This window comes from Morus notabilis, unplaced genomic scaffold (assembly GCF_000414095.1).
Source record: "Morus notabilis unplaced genomic scaffold, ASM41409v2 Scaffold73, whole genome shotgun sequence".
In the NCBI taxonomy this organism is placed as follows: domain Eukaryota; kingdom Viridiplantae; phylum Streptophyta; class Magnoliopsida; order Rosales; family Moraceae; genus Morus; species Morus notabilis.
In genome coordinates this window covers 220,012-232,134 of record NW_010358777.1, presented here as the reverse complement: position 1 = coordinate 232,134, position 12,123 = coordinate 220,012, and the positions used below count along the sequence as shown (strand labels likewise).

The following is a 12,123-nucleotide window of genomic DNA, read 5'->3' as shown; positions in this document are numbered from 1 at the left end:
CCAAGGGGTAAAAGTTAACGTCGTCTCCTCCAAGGAGGAGAGGCGAACATTTAGCAAATTTTACGAAATTTACTAAGACGACGACCCAAGGGGTAAAGTTAACGTGGTCTCCTCTAAGGAGAAGAGGCGAACACTTAGCAAATTCTAAGGAATTTACTAAGACGACGACGCTAAGGGGTAAAAATAAATTACTCATCTAAGGAGAGCGACGAACAATTATGAAATCTACTATCTTCAAAAACAAATAAAATGAAAGGAAATCCAATATTATATAAAATGTATATAATAACATATAGCAGTCTCTACAAAAAAGAAAAAGAGAAGCCCTAACCCTCGCCACTAGCCACCGAGTCATCACCATCGCCAGGGGGGAAGAATTGTCATCGTCAGCAGGAGGAGGAGGAATATAAAGGAAGCTCAAATCCCACTTGGGATGCTCTTGTTTAATGAGATCGACAATTTGCTGTCCAGCGGACTGAAAGTCTTTGGTGCGAATGTCGATGAGCTCCGGGGAAGCCTTAAACTCCTCAATAATCTCTGCACGCTTGGCGTCGAACATTGCTGAGGCCTCAGCTTCGGCTTCCTTCTTCCCTTCAGCCTTTCCCTCAGCAAAGCACTTCTTCACGGCCTCAGTAGCTTCGGCCGATTTCTTCTCAGAGATCTTCGCCCGTTTTGTAAGCTCTTCGACTGCAGTCTTCAAGCTGGCCAACTCATTTTGAAGGCTCGACAGCTTGGCCAGTTCACCTTCCAAACTCGCCAACTTGGCCACGGCCACGTCCCTCTCCTCGACGGCAGACGAGCACTTTTCTTTGGCATCGTCAAGAAGAGATGTAAGCTTGGCTTCCAGACTGTCCATCTCCTTACCATGTTCCTCAACCTTGACTAGATCAATAAGGTTGAGAATGATAAGAACTAGGCCCTAAAAAATTGGAAGTTAGAAAATAATGATGTGAAGGACAAATCTAAAAATGAAAAAAGCACGGTCGATTACATGAATCTAGAAGGAAATCTGCTTGCGCTGACGATCCACTAGAGAAGAATGAGTTGCGGAGATCCAGTGTGGCTCAAGAAATGATTCGTACAAGGCCTGGAAGACGAGGGAGAAACGGGGAGGAAGCTTCAGCATGGCCCCAATCTCGGCGTCAGAAATATCTGGAACTTGGAAGTTGGAATCCATGATTTTTGCCCCCGAAATAAGCACGCGTTCCCTAGGCGCCGAAGGAATACCAGCAACGTCGGGGATTGGAACTGCCGGCGTCCAAGTCTCGGTCACTGGCACCTTCTCTTTGCGCCCTCTTTTGGGCGCATGAGCTTCCGCCCCTGACCCCAAAAAAACCTCCGTGGTTTTCCTTCTCTTCGGCGCCGGGGAAGAGGTGCTGGCTTTCTCTTTTCCTTTGAATTGAGGTTGCAGGCCGGGCTGAGGCTGCCGGTTGCCTGGGAGCTGAATCCTTAAAGAAGCCATTTCTGTGCAAATGACAAGTCAGAATGCAGTCAACATGTAGTTATGCAAAATAAGATTAAGAGAAGCGTCGAGCCCAGGAGTTTACCTTCGTCGCTTAGATGAAAGTATTCACGGGTGGCGGGAAGATCAGAGGGGTCTGGAAGGTCAAGAATCAACCCTGCTTCTCTAAGTTTGGACTTGGTCAAGAGGGTGTCAATATGGTGAGCCTTCTCCGAGTACAAAAAAGTCTTTTCAACCCTCGCCAATCTATTCCCAGCGAGCTTCGGCCGATCGTGGCTAATTGCATAATAAAAGAACTGTCAGCGCTGTAAAAAAATAAAAATAAATAAAAAAAAAGAGAGAGAGGGAAAGGGAAAGAAACGAAGTGTCGAATTCTCACCCATATTTCCAAACGACATTTGCACCTTCCTTCGGCGGGGCATGCGGTCGTCGGGGTGAAAATTAAAAGGCCCTCGTATCATAAAAAATATGGGTTTCCACCCATGTGATGACGAGGGAATACCTCGTATTCACGTACCAAGCCTAGGCTTGGATCGCCCATGCCCACTCAAAAAATACCACCCCGCACATTTGGCGACGTGGCATAACCTATACATAAACATAAACTCATCCAGCGGTAGGTCCATATCAAACCGCTGGCTCCAAAAAACCCAGTCGCCGGCAAAACAATACCAAAAATTCAGTGCCAATTTGGCATGAGAGATACCATAAAAATGGCAGTAGTCCTTAACGAAGGGATGAACGGGTAAGGTCATCCCAGCAGTAACAGCCCGAGTATATACAGGGAGATACCCGGTAGGAGGCATACTGGTCCTAAAATGTACATCCGGGAGGAGGTACTCAAACCATCTCCTGTCGATCCAACCTTCTTTGACAACCCGAATGATGTCTTTATTTCGGACCCTCGACGCCACGACATCGGCCGTAAAAAATGGCATGTCCGGGTCTTCGCTCGTGGCAGCCAAGGGGGCCTTCACCAGTGAAGCGGCGACCCCACATACGTTGCCTCCCGTGAAAGGAATCTTATTAACTTCTTCTTCCATCATACGGTCAACGTTATCAAACTCGTTGCTAAAACCCTCGCTTGGTTCGGCCATGTATTCTTCTATTTCACTTAATATTGAGTCGCCGTCTGATGAGGAAGATGACCACAAAATCTCCACCATGGAAAGGGAGTCTGGCCATACAATGGACGGGTCCTCTCGACAGGTGGGGTTTGAGGCCATTGTTCTGGTGGTAAAAAAGACAAGGAGCTAAGTCAAAATCCTAAGTTGAGAGGAAGGAGTAAACGACGACCATTCTAAAACAACGATTGCTCAATTACCACTGGCGCCTCTCAACATAACGTCAATCATTCATATAAAAATGGTAACGGCGAATGTTCATAAACAACTGAGGTTCATCAGAACCCAGGAGTCAGATACCACAATCAGCCAGAAATCAGAAAAACTATCCTACGTGGGTCAAACAAAGCGTATGGTACAATCTCTATCCTTTACATTTCACATATTAACATGTGTATGGTTCAATAGGAAAGCCAGTAAAGTCATTAAACAATACAAACGAGCAATCGTTAAGCTTACCAGTGCGTCAGAATCTGGGCAAAGTTGAGTTCCGAGATAGCTTTACGAGGCATCGAGAAGAGCAAGGGATGCAAGTTGGAATCTACAAGGAAGAATTCAGGCAGAGTAACGGCAGTTCAAGAAGTTTGGGAAAAAATGGCTTCGGTTCGAGGAGTATTTAAAGGAAAATAAGCCCTCGACCTCTGATCGTCAGATAAAGTTCATAAAATCCAACGGCATAGGCATTTTGCCCAGATATGACGGCAGCAAACAAAGGCGGGAAGATGAATGGGCACGATCCAAGGGCTTGTATTCGCCTTTTCAAAATAAAGCCTTACGTCAGCCTGGTGAAATGACCGACGCGACGGTTACATTCCTTGAGGAAAGCCAAAGCGTCAAGACCATCATTGCGGAGAAAGGCTCAGAATTAGGTTCCCATACCCGAGGCATTAGCTCGAGGCTGTCTAAAGGAAACCCTCAGCCTGGGGGCAGCTGTTGTATGGGAAAATATGGGTGACATGTAAAAAGGTGACAGCGTGACACGTGGCCCTACTTTCTCTCAAAAGGTGACAACCCTCGACGCTTGAAGCTCGCTTCTCCTCTACGCTGCAAAGAAAGGCCTGACTTAGGGCATCGACCCGGCATACCGCCGACCAGTCATGACGTCGATCTTATGGCAACAAAATTCTTATGTCTGGAAAGGGTCGACTGCCAGGAAGGACATGAGGTCTACACAACGCAGACGACGAGGGGAATACTCTTCAGAAAGGAGCCTGACATCACAAGTTGTGTCTAGGGATGGGAGACGTCTGCAGCACAGGCATTAATTGTAATCCCCTAAACCGCCCTACAGTGGGCAGTGAAGGATTATAGGAATCCACAGAGTCGTAATGGAAGACCAATTGGCTGAGTGAACAGTTCAAAAGGTGATTAGTGGGCTACGGTCTGGGCCTAAAAAGGTAGGCCACTCGGGTACTTCTACCTACAAAGGAGAACCACCCACGAAGGAAGCTTGAGATATAAAAGGGGCAAAGCCCCATACACGAAGGGGATGGACTTCTTGAGTACTGAATCAGAGAGAGAATGTACTTGCATGTAAATTGTAAAAGTCCAAAGAGAAATACAATACACAAGTGGATGTAGCTCTTCATTAACAGAGTGAACCACTATAAATTTCGTGTGTCATCTCATTCAAGTGTTATACTCATGCTTCCAAAAATACAACAAACACTTCACAACCTAATTTTAAATATACAATTAATTTTCAACCGATAACCCAATAGGATACCAGTAGATAACTCAGCGTATTTCTGTTGACGAAATTTAACTGTCAACAATAACCATCTTGAATGTGCCTCTTTGATGTCTTGAAGCCAACATACTTCTTGTTCATGAAAAAGTCGTTCACAGCGATATTGGCGTGTTCATAACTTACGGTCTTATGTATCAAAACTTTTCCTTCAGTTTTTTTTTTTTTTGGTTTTTTATTTTAACTTTGGTTAAACATAAAATATATCACTTTACCAATATACCCTCTTATACCGGAGGACACATGATGCAAACCGTTCAAAAGGACAGAAAGGGCTTAATCGTTAGCATTTTAAAAGTTAAGGGGTTACTTTGCCAAAATTAAAAGAAGAAAGATCAAAGTGTCACGTACGGAAGGGTTAAGGATCAACAGCGCAAATTACTCTTTTAAACATATATTCGACTTCTACTGTTTTTCATTCTCTCTCTAGTCTGCGACGAGCACGGAGTTCTTCTCGGCGGCGGCGACGAGCACGAGTTCTTCTCTCCGGTTGGAAGGTTGGCGGCTGCTGCACAGGTGTGGGGCTAGGCTTTTCAATTGTTGATGATTTGGGGATATTAGTGCTAGGGTTTATCTAATTTGCGGTTTAATATGAAAAACTAGTTTTTGTGTTTTGCAGCAATTTCCACCGTTTGGTCTGTGATTGTTCATATGAAATTGGTCTGAGTTTTGGATATTAATGCCTGAGTGCTGAGAAATAACCAGGTCCTTTTCTTTTTTCCTTTTTTTTTGCCATTATATGTTTTTTGTTTTTTTTTTTTTTAAATCAATTGCAGATTATATTTGGAAATTCAATTATTAGGAGTCCAGGAACTTGATTGTCCAAATCGAAACTATCTATAGGGATCAAGTTATCATCTTTCAGAGACTAATCAGTCAATTACCTTTTAAGTTATGTCAAATAGTTAAAACCTGCGTCCACAAACTGCTTGTCAAAATGCCTTTCGTGGTTTTTGAACGTCATTTTCGATTTTGATAGGTTTCAATGATAGGAGGTTCTCGTGTCCGGCTTAACACGTGGCAGCAGGCCGCTGTTGCTGTTGGCTCGGCGGTGGGGGCATTGCTAGACCCAAGGAGAGCTGACCTTATTGCGGCTCTCGGAGAGACAACAGGAAAACCTGCTTTTGAGAGAGTTCTTGACAGAATGAAGCAGAGCCCAGAAGGCAGGGTAACCCTCTTATCCACTCCTTATGATGTATCTATATTAGTTGCTAAGCAATGGATTATCAATGTTTGAATAAGAAGGTCTACTTTTGTTACCTTACAGTTTTCTTGTTGAAACTATTATCAACGTCTTATGTGTTTATAACATGTAGAATGTGTGAACCAATAGACATGTAGATTAATGTGTTTTATGTTTATGGACTGTAGCCGCATGTCACATCGTAGTTGCTGTATTGGTGTTCATGCTGACCATGAGGGATTCAATTTAGCGGAGACTTGTTTAGGGTCCTGGTTTATTTTATGTTTATAATCATCATGTTTTGAGAATGCTCAGATCTAGTTCTTGTTACTTAGGGTTTTGATCAAGTGAAAGAAGAAAGTGAAACTTGTCATTATGGATACTCTTAGCCCCCAGTTTGGTTCGTTGGTTTAAACTTTGTTGGTTTGAACTTTTTGATTTGAACAGAAAAATTCAAACTGTGTGGTTTAAATTGTAGTTTAAATTAACATTTAGATGTGTAGTTAAAGTTTTAATTTGAACGGGGAATAAAATTCGAATTTTTGTTTGGTAGGTGTGAAAAGCAGAGAGTGTGCACTTTTTATTGTTAAAAAATGGTTTGAATGGTTGAACTTGGGGGGGGGAGCTAAACTCTAACACTCCGTTTGGTAGGAGGAAAAGAAAAGAGAATGGAAAGAAAACACATAAAAGAAAGAAAATGTGAAGGAAAGGAATGAAGTTGATTTTCTTTTATAGTGTTTGGTATAATGAGAGGAAAGAAAACATATAATAGCCTAAATGACTATTTTATCAATTTTTTAATATTAATTTAGATTTTAAAATAGAGACACAAGAGTAAATTTAGCCATCAATGAGTGGATTTTAGTTTTCCTTCTAATGTTGGAGAGATAAAAAATAGTGGCCCCACCATAATTTTTTTTCATCATATTTTCCTTTCTCTCCTCTCTTCCTTCTTACCAAACAACCAACTCTATCATTTTCCATCCAATAATCCCTCTACTTACTTCCTTCCTTTCACTTTTCCATCATACCAAACACACTCTAAGTTGGGCTGTTTAACTCAGTTCAAACGGGGAATATAATTCAAACTGCATGCTTACCAAACGCCAGTTCAAACTATGCTCACTGTTCAAATTGAGTTGAACTGAACTAAATTAATGAAACAAACAGGGCCTTAGTTAACGAAGCCAAAACTTATCTCTCCTTGTGCGCGCACGGGCGCATGATTTCATTGCCATTATCTGTTGACTACGGTAGTCTATTCTCTCAAGATTTTGCTCTTCTTATGTTGTGTCCCTGCTCAAACTGAGACCACACTTTTCCTCTCGTTACAGGCCATACTACAGGAGCAACCACGAGTGATATCATCAAAAGTTGGACATGCATGGGACCTACCAGAGAACACATTTGGCGCTGCCTATGCAAAATTCATGGGATCAAGGAACTTTTCCCCTGATGATAGACCACCAGTGCGGTTCATGGAGACAGAAGAGCTAGCGTATGTGGCCATGCGGGCTCGCGAGGTTCACGACTTCTGGCACACCCTCTTTGACCTCCCCACAAACTTGATTGGTGAGTCGGCCCTCAAAGTAATAGAGTTTGAGCAAATGTATCTTCCCATGTGTCTGCTATCTGTAGTCGGGGGTACTGCTAGATTCAGTGAGAAGCAAAGGAAATTGTTCTTCCAACACTACTTCCCTTGGGCCATCCGGGCTGGTGCACATTGCACTGATCTTATGTGTGTATATTATGAGCGGCACTTTCACGAGGACTTGGAGGATGTGCGCAGAAAATGGGGTATTATTCCTGCTCCTGCTGCTTCTAAACAAACGTGACCAGAAAATGGTATAGTTTTGAGTTTGGTCTCATAATCACCAGCATTTGTTTGAATAACGTTCCTTGCACTGAGAAATGTAACTTTCTTCTCTAGACAAGGACAACCCTCTTCTATACAACATGTATAACAGAACGTTTCTTTGTAAGTGATGCATGTGCCAAATTTAAATGTAATTCAGTTTTTCTTCTCATTGTCCGTCACTACACTACAGCAATCTCGAACTGCTCCTAATTTCGTCTTGATATGTATGTTTTATATGCGCGCGCGCACACATATATATATCTTGATGGCAGCTATCAAGCTCAGTCTCAAGATATTGCGTCTGGAGAGGTGGATAGATAGGACTACTAGTTGCTCAATCAGGACCCAAGCTTTATTCCGAGCCAGAATATGAGGAAGCCACTGGGCTAGACTGCGGATGTGTAAATATGTTCAGAAAATCACATGCAAAATACACGTTCGGGGTTCTTACCAATGCCAATTCTAATCGCATGCTTGTTTCACCTTTTTCTCAGTAAACCAACTGATAATTAGGTGATGCTTCAAGTAAAAGACATTTGCACTTAGGAGCATGTCCTCGTGATTATCAAGGCAAACAGTTACTTGGTTTTTTTCTTGCGCAGAAGTAACTTGATTGATTTTTTTCCCCTTCGCCTTTTGAGTTTGCTTCCCCAAGCAAGTGATAGCTAGCACATAAGACGAAGAGAGCATCATTTAATTAAGTCGCCGATAGCAACTTTATTTGATTCAACAACAGTACTTTGACATTGATGGATGAACCATTCTAAGCTGTAACAACGTCCATTTTTTCTACGACTTTCTTTTATCTTTACTATGGAGAAGAATAGAAGATCGTACCAACAAAGCATAAGCGAATAACTGTGACCCTGCCCCTATTAAAAAGCACATCCTAACTGGAAAAAATTATCACTACCAACCAAGCAGCAAGGGTAGAAACAAACAAAGATGAACGAGAGCAAAGAAAAATTGCATTGGGCAGAGTTTCCCTACTGCCAAACAAAACATACGAAACAGATTGTGAACAACGACTATGCACTAGGAAATGTCACTTTGTCCACACCAAATGCTGTGTAGCAAATGTCTTAAGCATCTAAAGAAGAGTGCTCTTTGATTGAACAATCCCAACAACCATCACAACTATATATTACATTGCAAGTCCAGATATTATCTGATTATACGAAAACGACCCTTCATCTAAAGTAGATAATTCCACAAAAATCAATGAACACTTCAGTTACGACGAGGGCATATCTCAGTTACCACCACCACCTGGTCCACCAAAGAGGTAATCCAGAGAAGATCCACCACCAGGAGCAGCGTGGACCTTAGTTGAGGGCCGATCCTGCACCCAGGAAAGAGAAAAAAAAAAAAAAAAAAAATGAATATGCATCTCACACCTAACTGGAATCATATAAGTGAAACATGCGCTAAACAATCTATACAACGCGGTCTACATTTTCATTTTTCTTCAGATTCAAGGTTGAGTAAAGTTGGTAAAAATCTGTGGGCAGGATTCCTTGTGGGGTTGTTCTCTCGTAGCAAAGCATAATTTTACCTGTCCAAAGACTCCCGGTGCTTTCATTCAAAAACAAAATCCACACTACCCATATAAATGATTCTGCTCCATAATTTTAGTTCAAAAAGAAAAAACCTTAAGCACTTCAAAAGAGTAAGAGTCCATATGTATACTGCATCAGGGAAATAGAAGCAATAAATGGGAAAATCATACCGTGATGAAGTTGCCAGTGTTCTGACCATCCGCTCGCATGTAGTTGTTGGTAGAAGTACTGTTGATACCAGCAGGAATCTGCTTGCTAACATCTACCGGCTGAGGAGGAGCCGCAGTAGGTTTGGAGGCAGGCACATCATTCACAGCCCGCACTTCATTTGTAGGAGCAGCAGCTTTGTTTGTGGCTGGCTTGGGAGCCTCTCCACTGCCAAAAAGATAACCCAATGAACTTTGGCCCCCGCCACTGCTATTTCCACGACCCATGTTCTCTTAGTTCTCTAAGATGAGTATCTCCAAATTCTGCTTGCAATAGATGGAAAAGGTAACAAATGGTTCAATCTCAAATGAATTTCACAACGGAGAACTATATTGAAAGCTATACTGTCTATTTCTTAAGCATGGCTCAAACAAGTATCATGAATAATCTAACATTCGAGAAGCATTATCACAAAACCTTGTCACAATTAGGCCCAAAGCATTTGTTACTAAATTTTAGATACTTCCTTGCTATAGTCAATCTGCTTTATGATAAGATTACCCCACATACAATAGATCTTAAAAGCTCCCACATCAACTCGATTTGTATATTTCATCACACCTACTTGAAAATTTCTGGCCTTGCGTTGGTATCAAACAACTCTAACCGTGGGACTCATCATGAAGTTTAAGGTTCATAGGACACTTGGTAGGCCAACCAACTAACTCTCTAAAAAACCTTGAAAGTTATTTCACGCTAAAATCATGAATAGGGCAGTTTCTTAGTAGCTTTATGTCAAATCCAAAACGTTATTTCGCTAATAATAAAAAGTTTTGAGGTCATCAGAGCAACAAACTACACCAGAGACTCCATAGCTAATTCCCATTAAGAAAAACTCAAGATTTTTCCTAGCCTTTTATCAGGATCTAGTAATCCCCAAACTGACCGACTGATAATTCATTGAACAGATAAGATCTTAAAGTCTAAGATCACAAGAAATTCGAACCAATTCAAAGAATACTACTAGATAAAAGAAAAATCCTTCCGAGTCTACTAAAGGAAAAAAAAAAAACCCGAGAAATCGCAAATCAAGACAAGAGAAACGTCTCAATCGCAAAATTGCTCAGCCAAAACAACGAATAGATCTAACAAAACAGAATGCGTGTGATGATATCATCGGATGCTTCCAGAAAACATCAAAATGTCCATCCAAAAACAGTGACAATGAAATGGAAAGAACAGAAGAAATTGACAACATAACCTCGTGATTGAACCCTAAATCCGCCAAGAAATGATAAGATCTAGGGTTAGGGCATCGCAAGAATACCTGGTTGTTGGGATCAGATCTGAAGCGAAGCTCCGAAGCAGAGAGAGTAACTGCAGCTACAGTGAGGAGAGAGAGAGGGGAAGAGTGAGAGGGAGGGAGAGGGACATATAATAGTGCTCCAAAGTGTAATCTACGCGTTATGATATAAAGCGATTTTATTCTTTTTTAAATCTAACTTTTATTTCTAAGCTCTTTTTACTTCTTTTCAACTATTTATTTTTTAGGATATTTTTTTTACATTAGATTTGTATATTTTTTAATTTTTTATGTGATTTTATATAAATTAACGGACATAAAATATAACTTACTAGTATATTAATATACGGAGAACGGTCCCAAATTTAAAATTTTCTCCTTAAACTTTAGTGAAATATTGTCTAGGACTTATGGAACTTTATTTTTTTATCATTATTTTTTTTTTGTATTTTAGTTTAATTAGGTTTTGCTCTTCCAGATATTGGCCGGCCATAGTAGTTTTTCTGACTATTTATTTGACATAAAGGGCAGATTTGCTAAAGTTAAGAGGTTTAGGGGAGCGAATATAGTTATTTAAATTTAGAAAATGAAATGAAATATGACCTAAATTCCGGAATAATTTTTTTCGAACGGATTATTATTTTCAATATGCCATTCAAATTACGAAAAACAAAATGATGCACATGCACTTGAATTTCATAATTTCTATAAAAAAAAAAATGAAAAAACACGTGAGCACGTAAATTTTAATTGAACTTTAATCGTCTCATTATATCACTTAAACTTTAAAATTATGACAAAAACAGAAATGTTCATGTGAAGGATAAATTAAAAAAATGAAACTTTAATCACTATCTCATGCTTTAAACGTTAAATCATCATTCTAAACAAATGTTTGATCATCATCTATTTATGCCCTCATCCTTTAATCATTGTCTAATTATATCAATAAAATTTTGAAAACTAGCCCGTTTAGTTTATGAATTAGAACCATGTGATTATAATTATTTTCGATTTACGTGTATTTTTTATGAGAGAAAATACTGTAACGAACCACGAATCATGATTCGAATCAGGGAACGAATCCCTTTACCAAACGGGCTCTAAATACACTCACCTTAAGTGAAAATGGAGAAGAAATACATAGACATGTTTAGTTCGCTGATTCGAATTTTTAATTTGAGTTGAAATGTGATTTTATGTGAGAGTTTTTTACTGTAGTAAAAAAGTTAAATGTGACTATTTCTAAGAGCTTTTTACTGTAGTAAAACTCGAATAAGTGAAATGAACGAGGCCTAAAGAACAAGCACAATAGTTTGACAATTGTTTTTCACTTATTTGCTCCTCAAAATTAATTTCTGTGAAATGGTCTTTTTTATTCAATAACTAGCTTGAGATAAATAAAAAGTCCTTTTACTACAACAGTTCAAAGTTGAAGGAAAAAAATAGACAAAATCCCTTTAAAAATGCATATTAGAATTTTTACTTTTTATTTTTGATTTATAATCTTTTTAATCAAATAATTATATTAATAAAAATATATTAATTAAAAATAAAAGATAAAAATCTAAATTCATGTACTTTTAAGAGTAAATTCTGTAATTTTCTAAAATTTATTTAAGGGTTTAATATATCATGGTATATTTTTTGTGGGCATCATTGATGTGAAACCCACTTTAGGTTTTGTGTGTGTGTGTGTGTGTGTGTGTGTGATATTTTCATGATTATATTGGTCCAAAA

General features: G+C 39.7%; 2 protein-coding genes across 3 annotated transcripts; one reads left to right on the top strand and one right to left on the bottom strand.

Annotated features, from left to right (window-relative positions):
- The first annotated feature begins 4,652 nt into the window (after positions 1 to 4,652).
- On the top strand, positions 4,653 to 7,631 carry LOC21409096 (ubiquinone biosynthesis protein COQ4 homolog, mitochondrial). Of its 2 annotated transcripts, none has more exons than XM_024162504.1 (4): positions 4,653 to 4,849; positions 4,953 to 5,038; positions 5,313 to 5,501; positions 6,851 to 7,631. In XM_024162504.1, exons 3-4 carry the CDS (start codon positions 5,319 to 5,321, stop codon positions 7,349 to 7,351), a joined length of 684 nt encoding a protein of 227 aa, XP_024018272.1. In that variant the 5' UTR covers positions 4,653 to 4,849; positions 4,953 to 5,038; positions 5,313 to 5,318; the 3' UTR covers positions 7,352 to 7,631. The 2 variants fall into 2 exon arrangements, with proteins under 2 accessions (XP_024018272.1, XP_024018273.1); XM_024162505.1 differs by having other exon boundaries at positions 4,937 to 5,038.
- A 689-nt stretch (positions 7,632 to 8,320) lies between these two features.
- LOC21409095 (protein SPIRAL1-like 1) lies at positions 8,321 to 10,537 on the bottom strand. The gene is made up of 3 exons (XM_010093288.2): positions 10,408 to 10,537; positions 9,104 to 9,403; positions 8,321 to 8,716 (listed from the first exon to the last, which is right to left on the bottom strand). Exons 2-3 carry the CDS (start codon positions 9,365 to 9,367, stop codon positions 8,627 to 8,629), a joined length of 354 nt encoding a protein of 117 aa, XP_010091590.1. The 5' UTR covers positions 9,368 to 9,403; positions 10,408 to 10,537; the 3' UTR covers positions 8,321 to 8,626.
- Between the last annotated feature and the right edge of the window lie 1,586 nt (positions 10,538 to 12,123).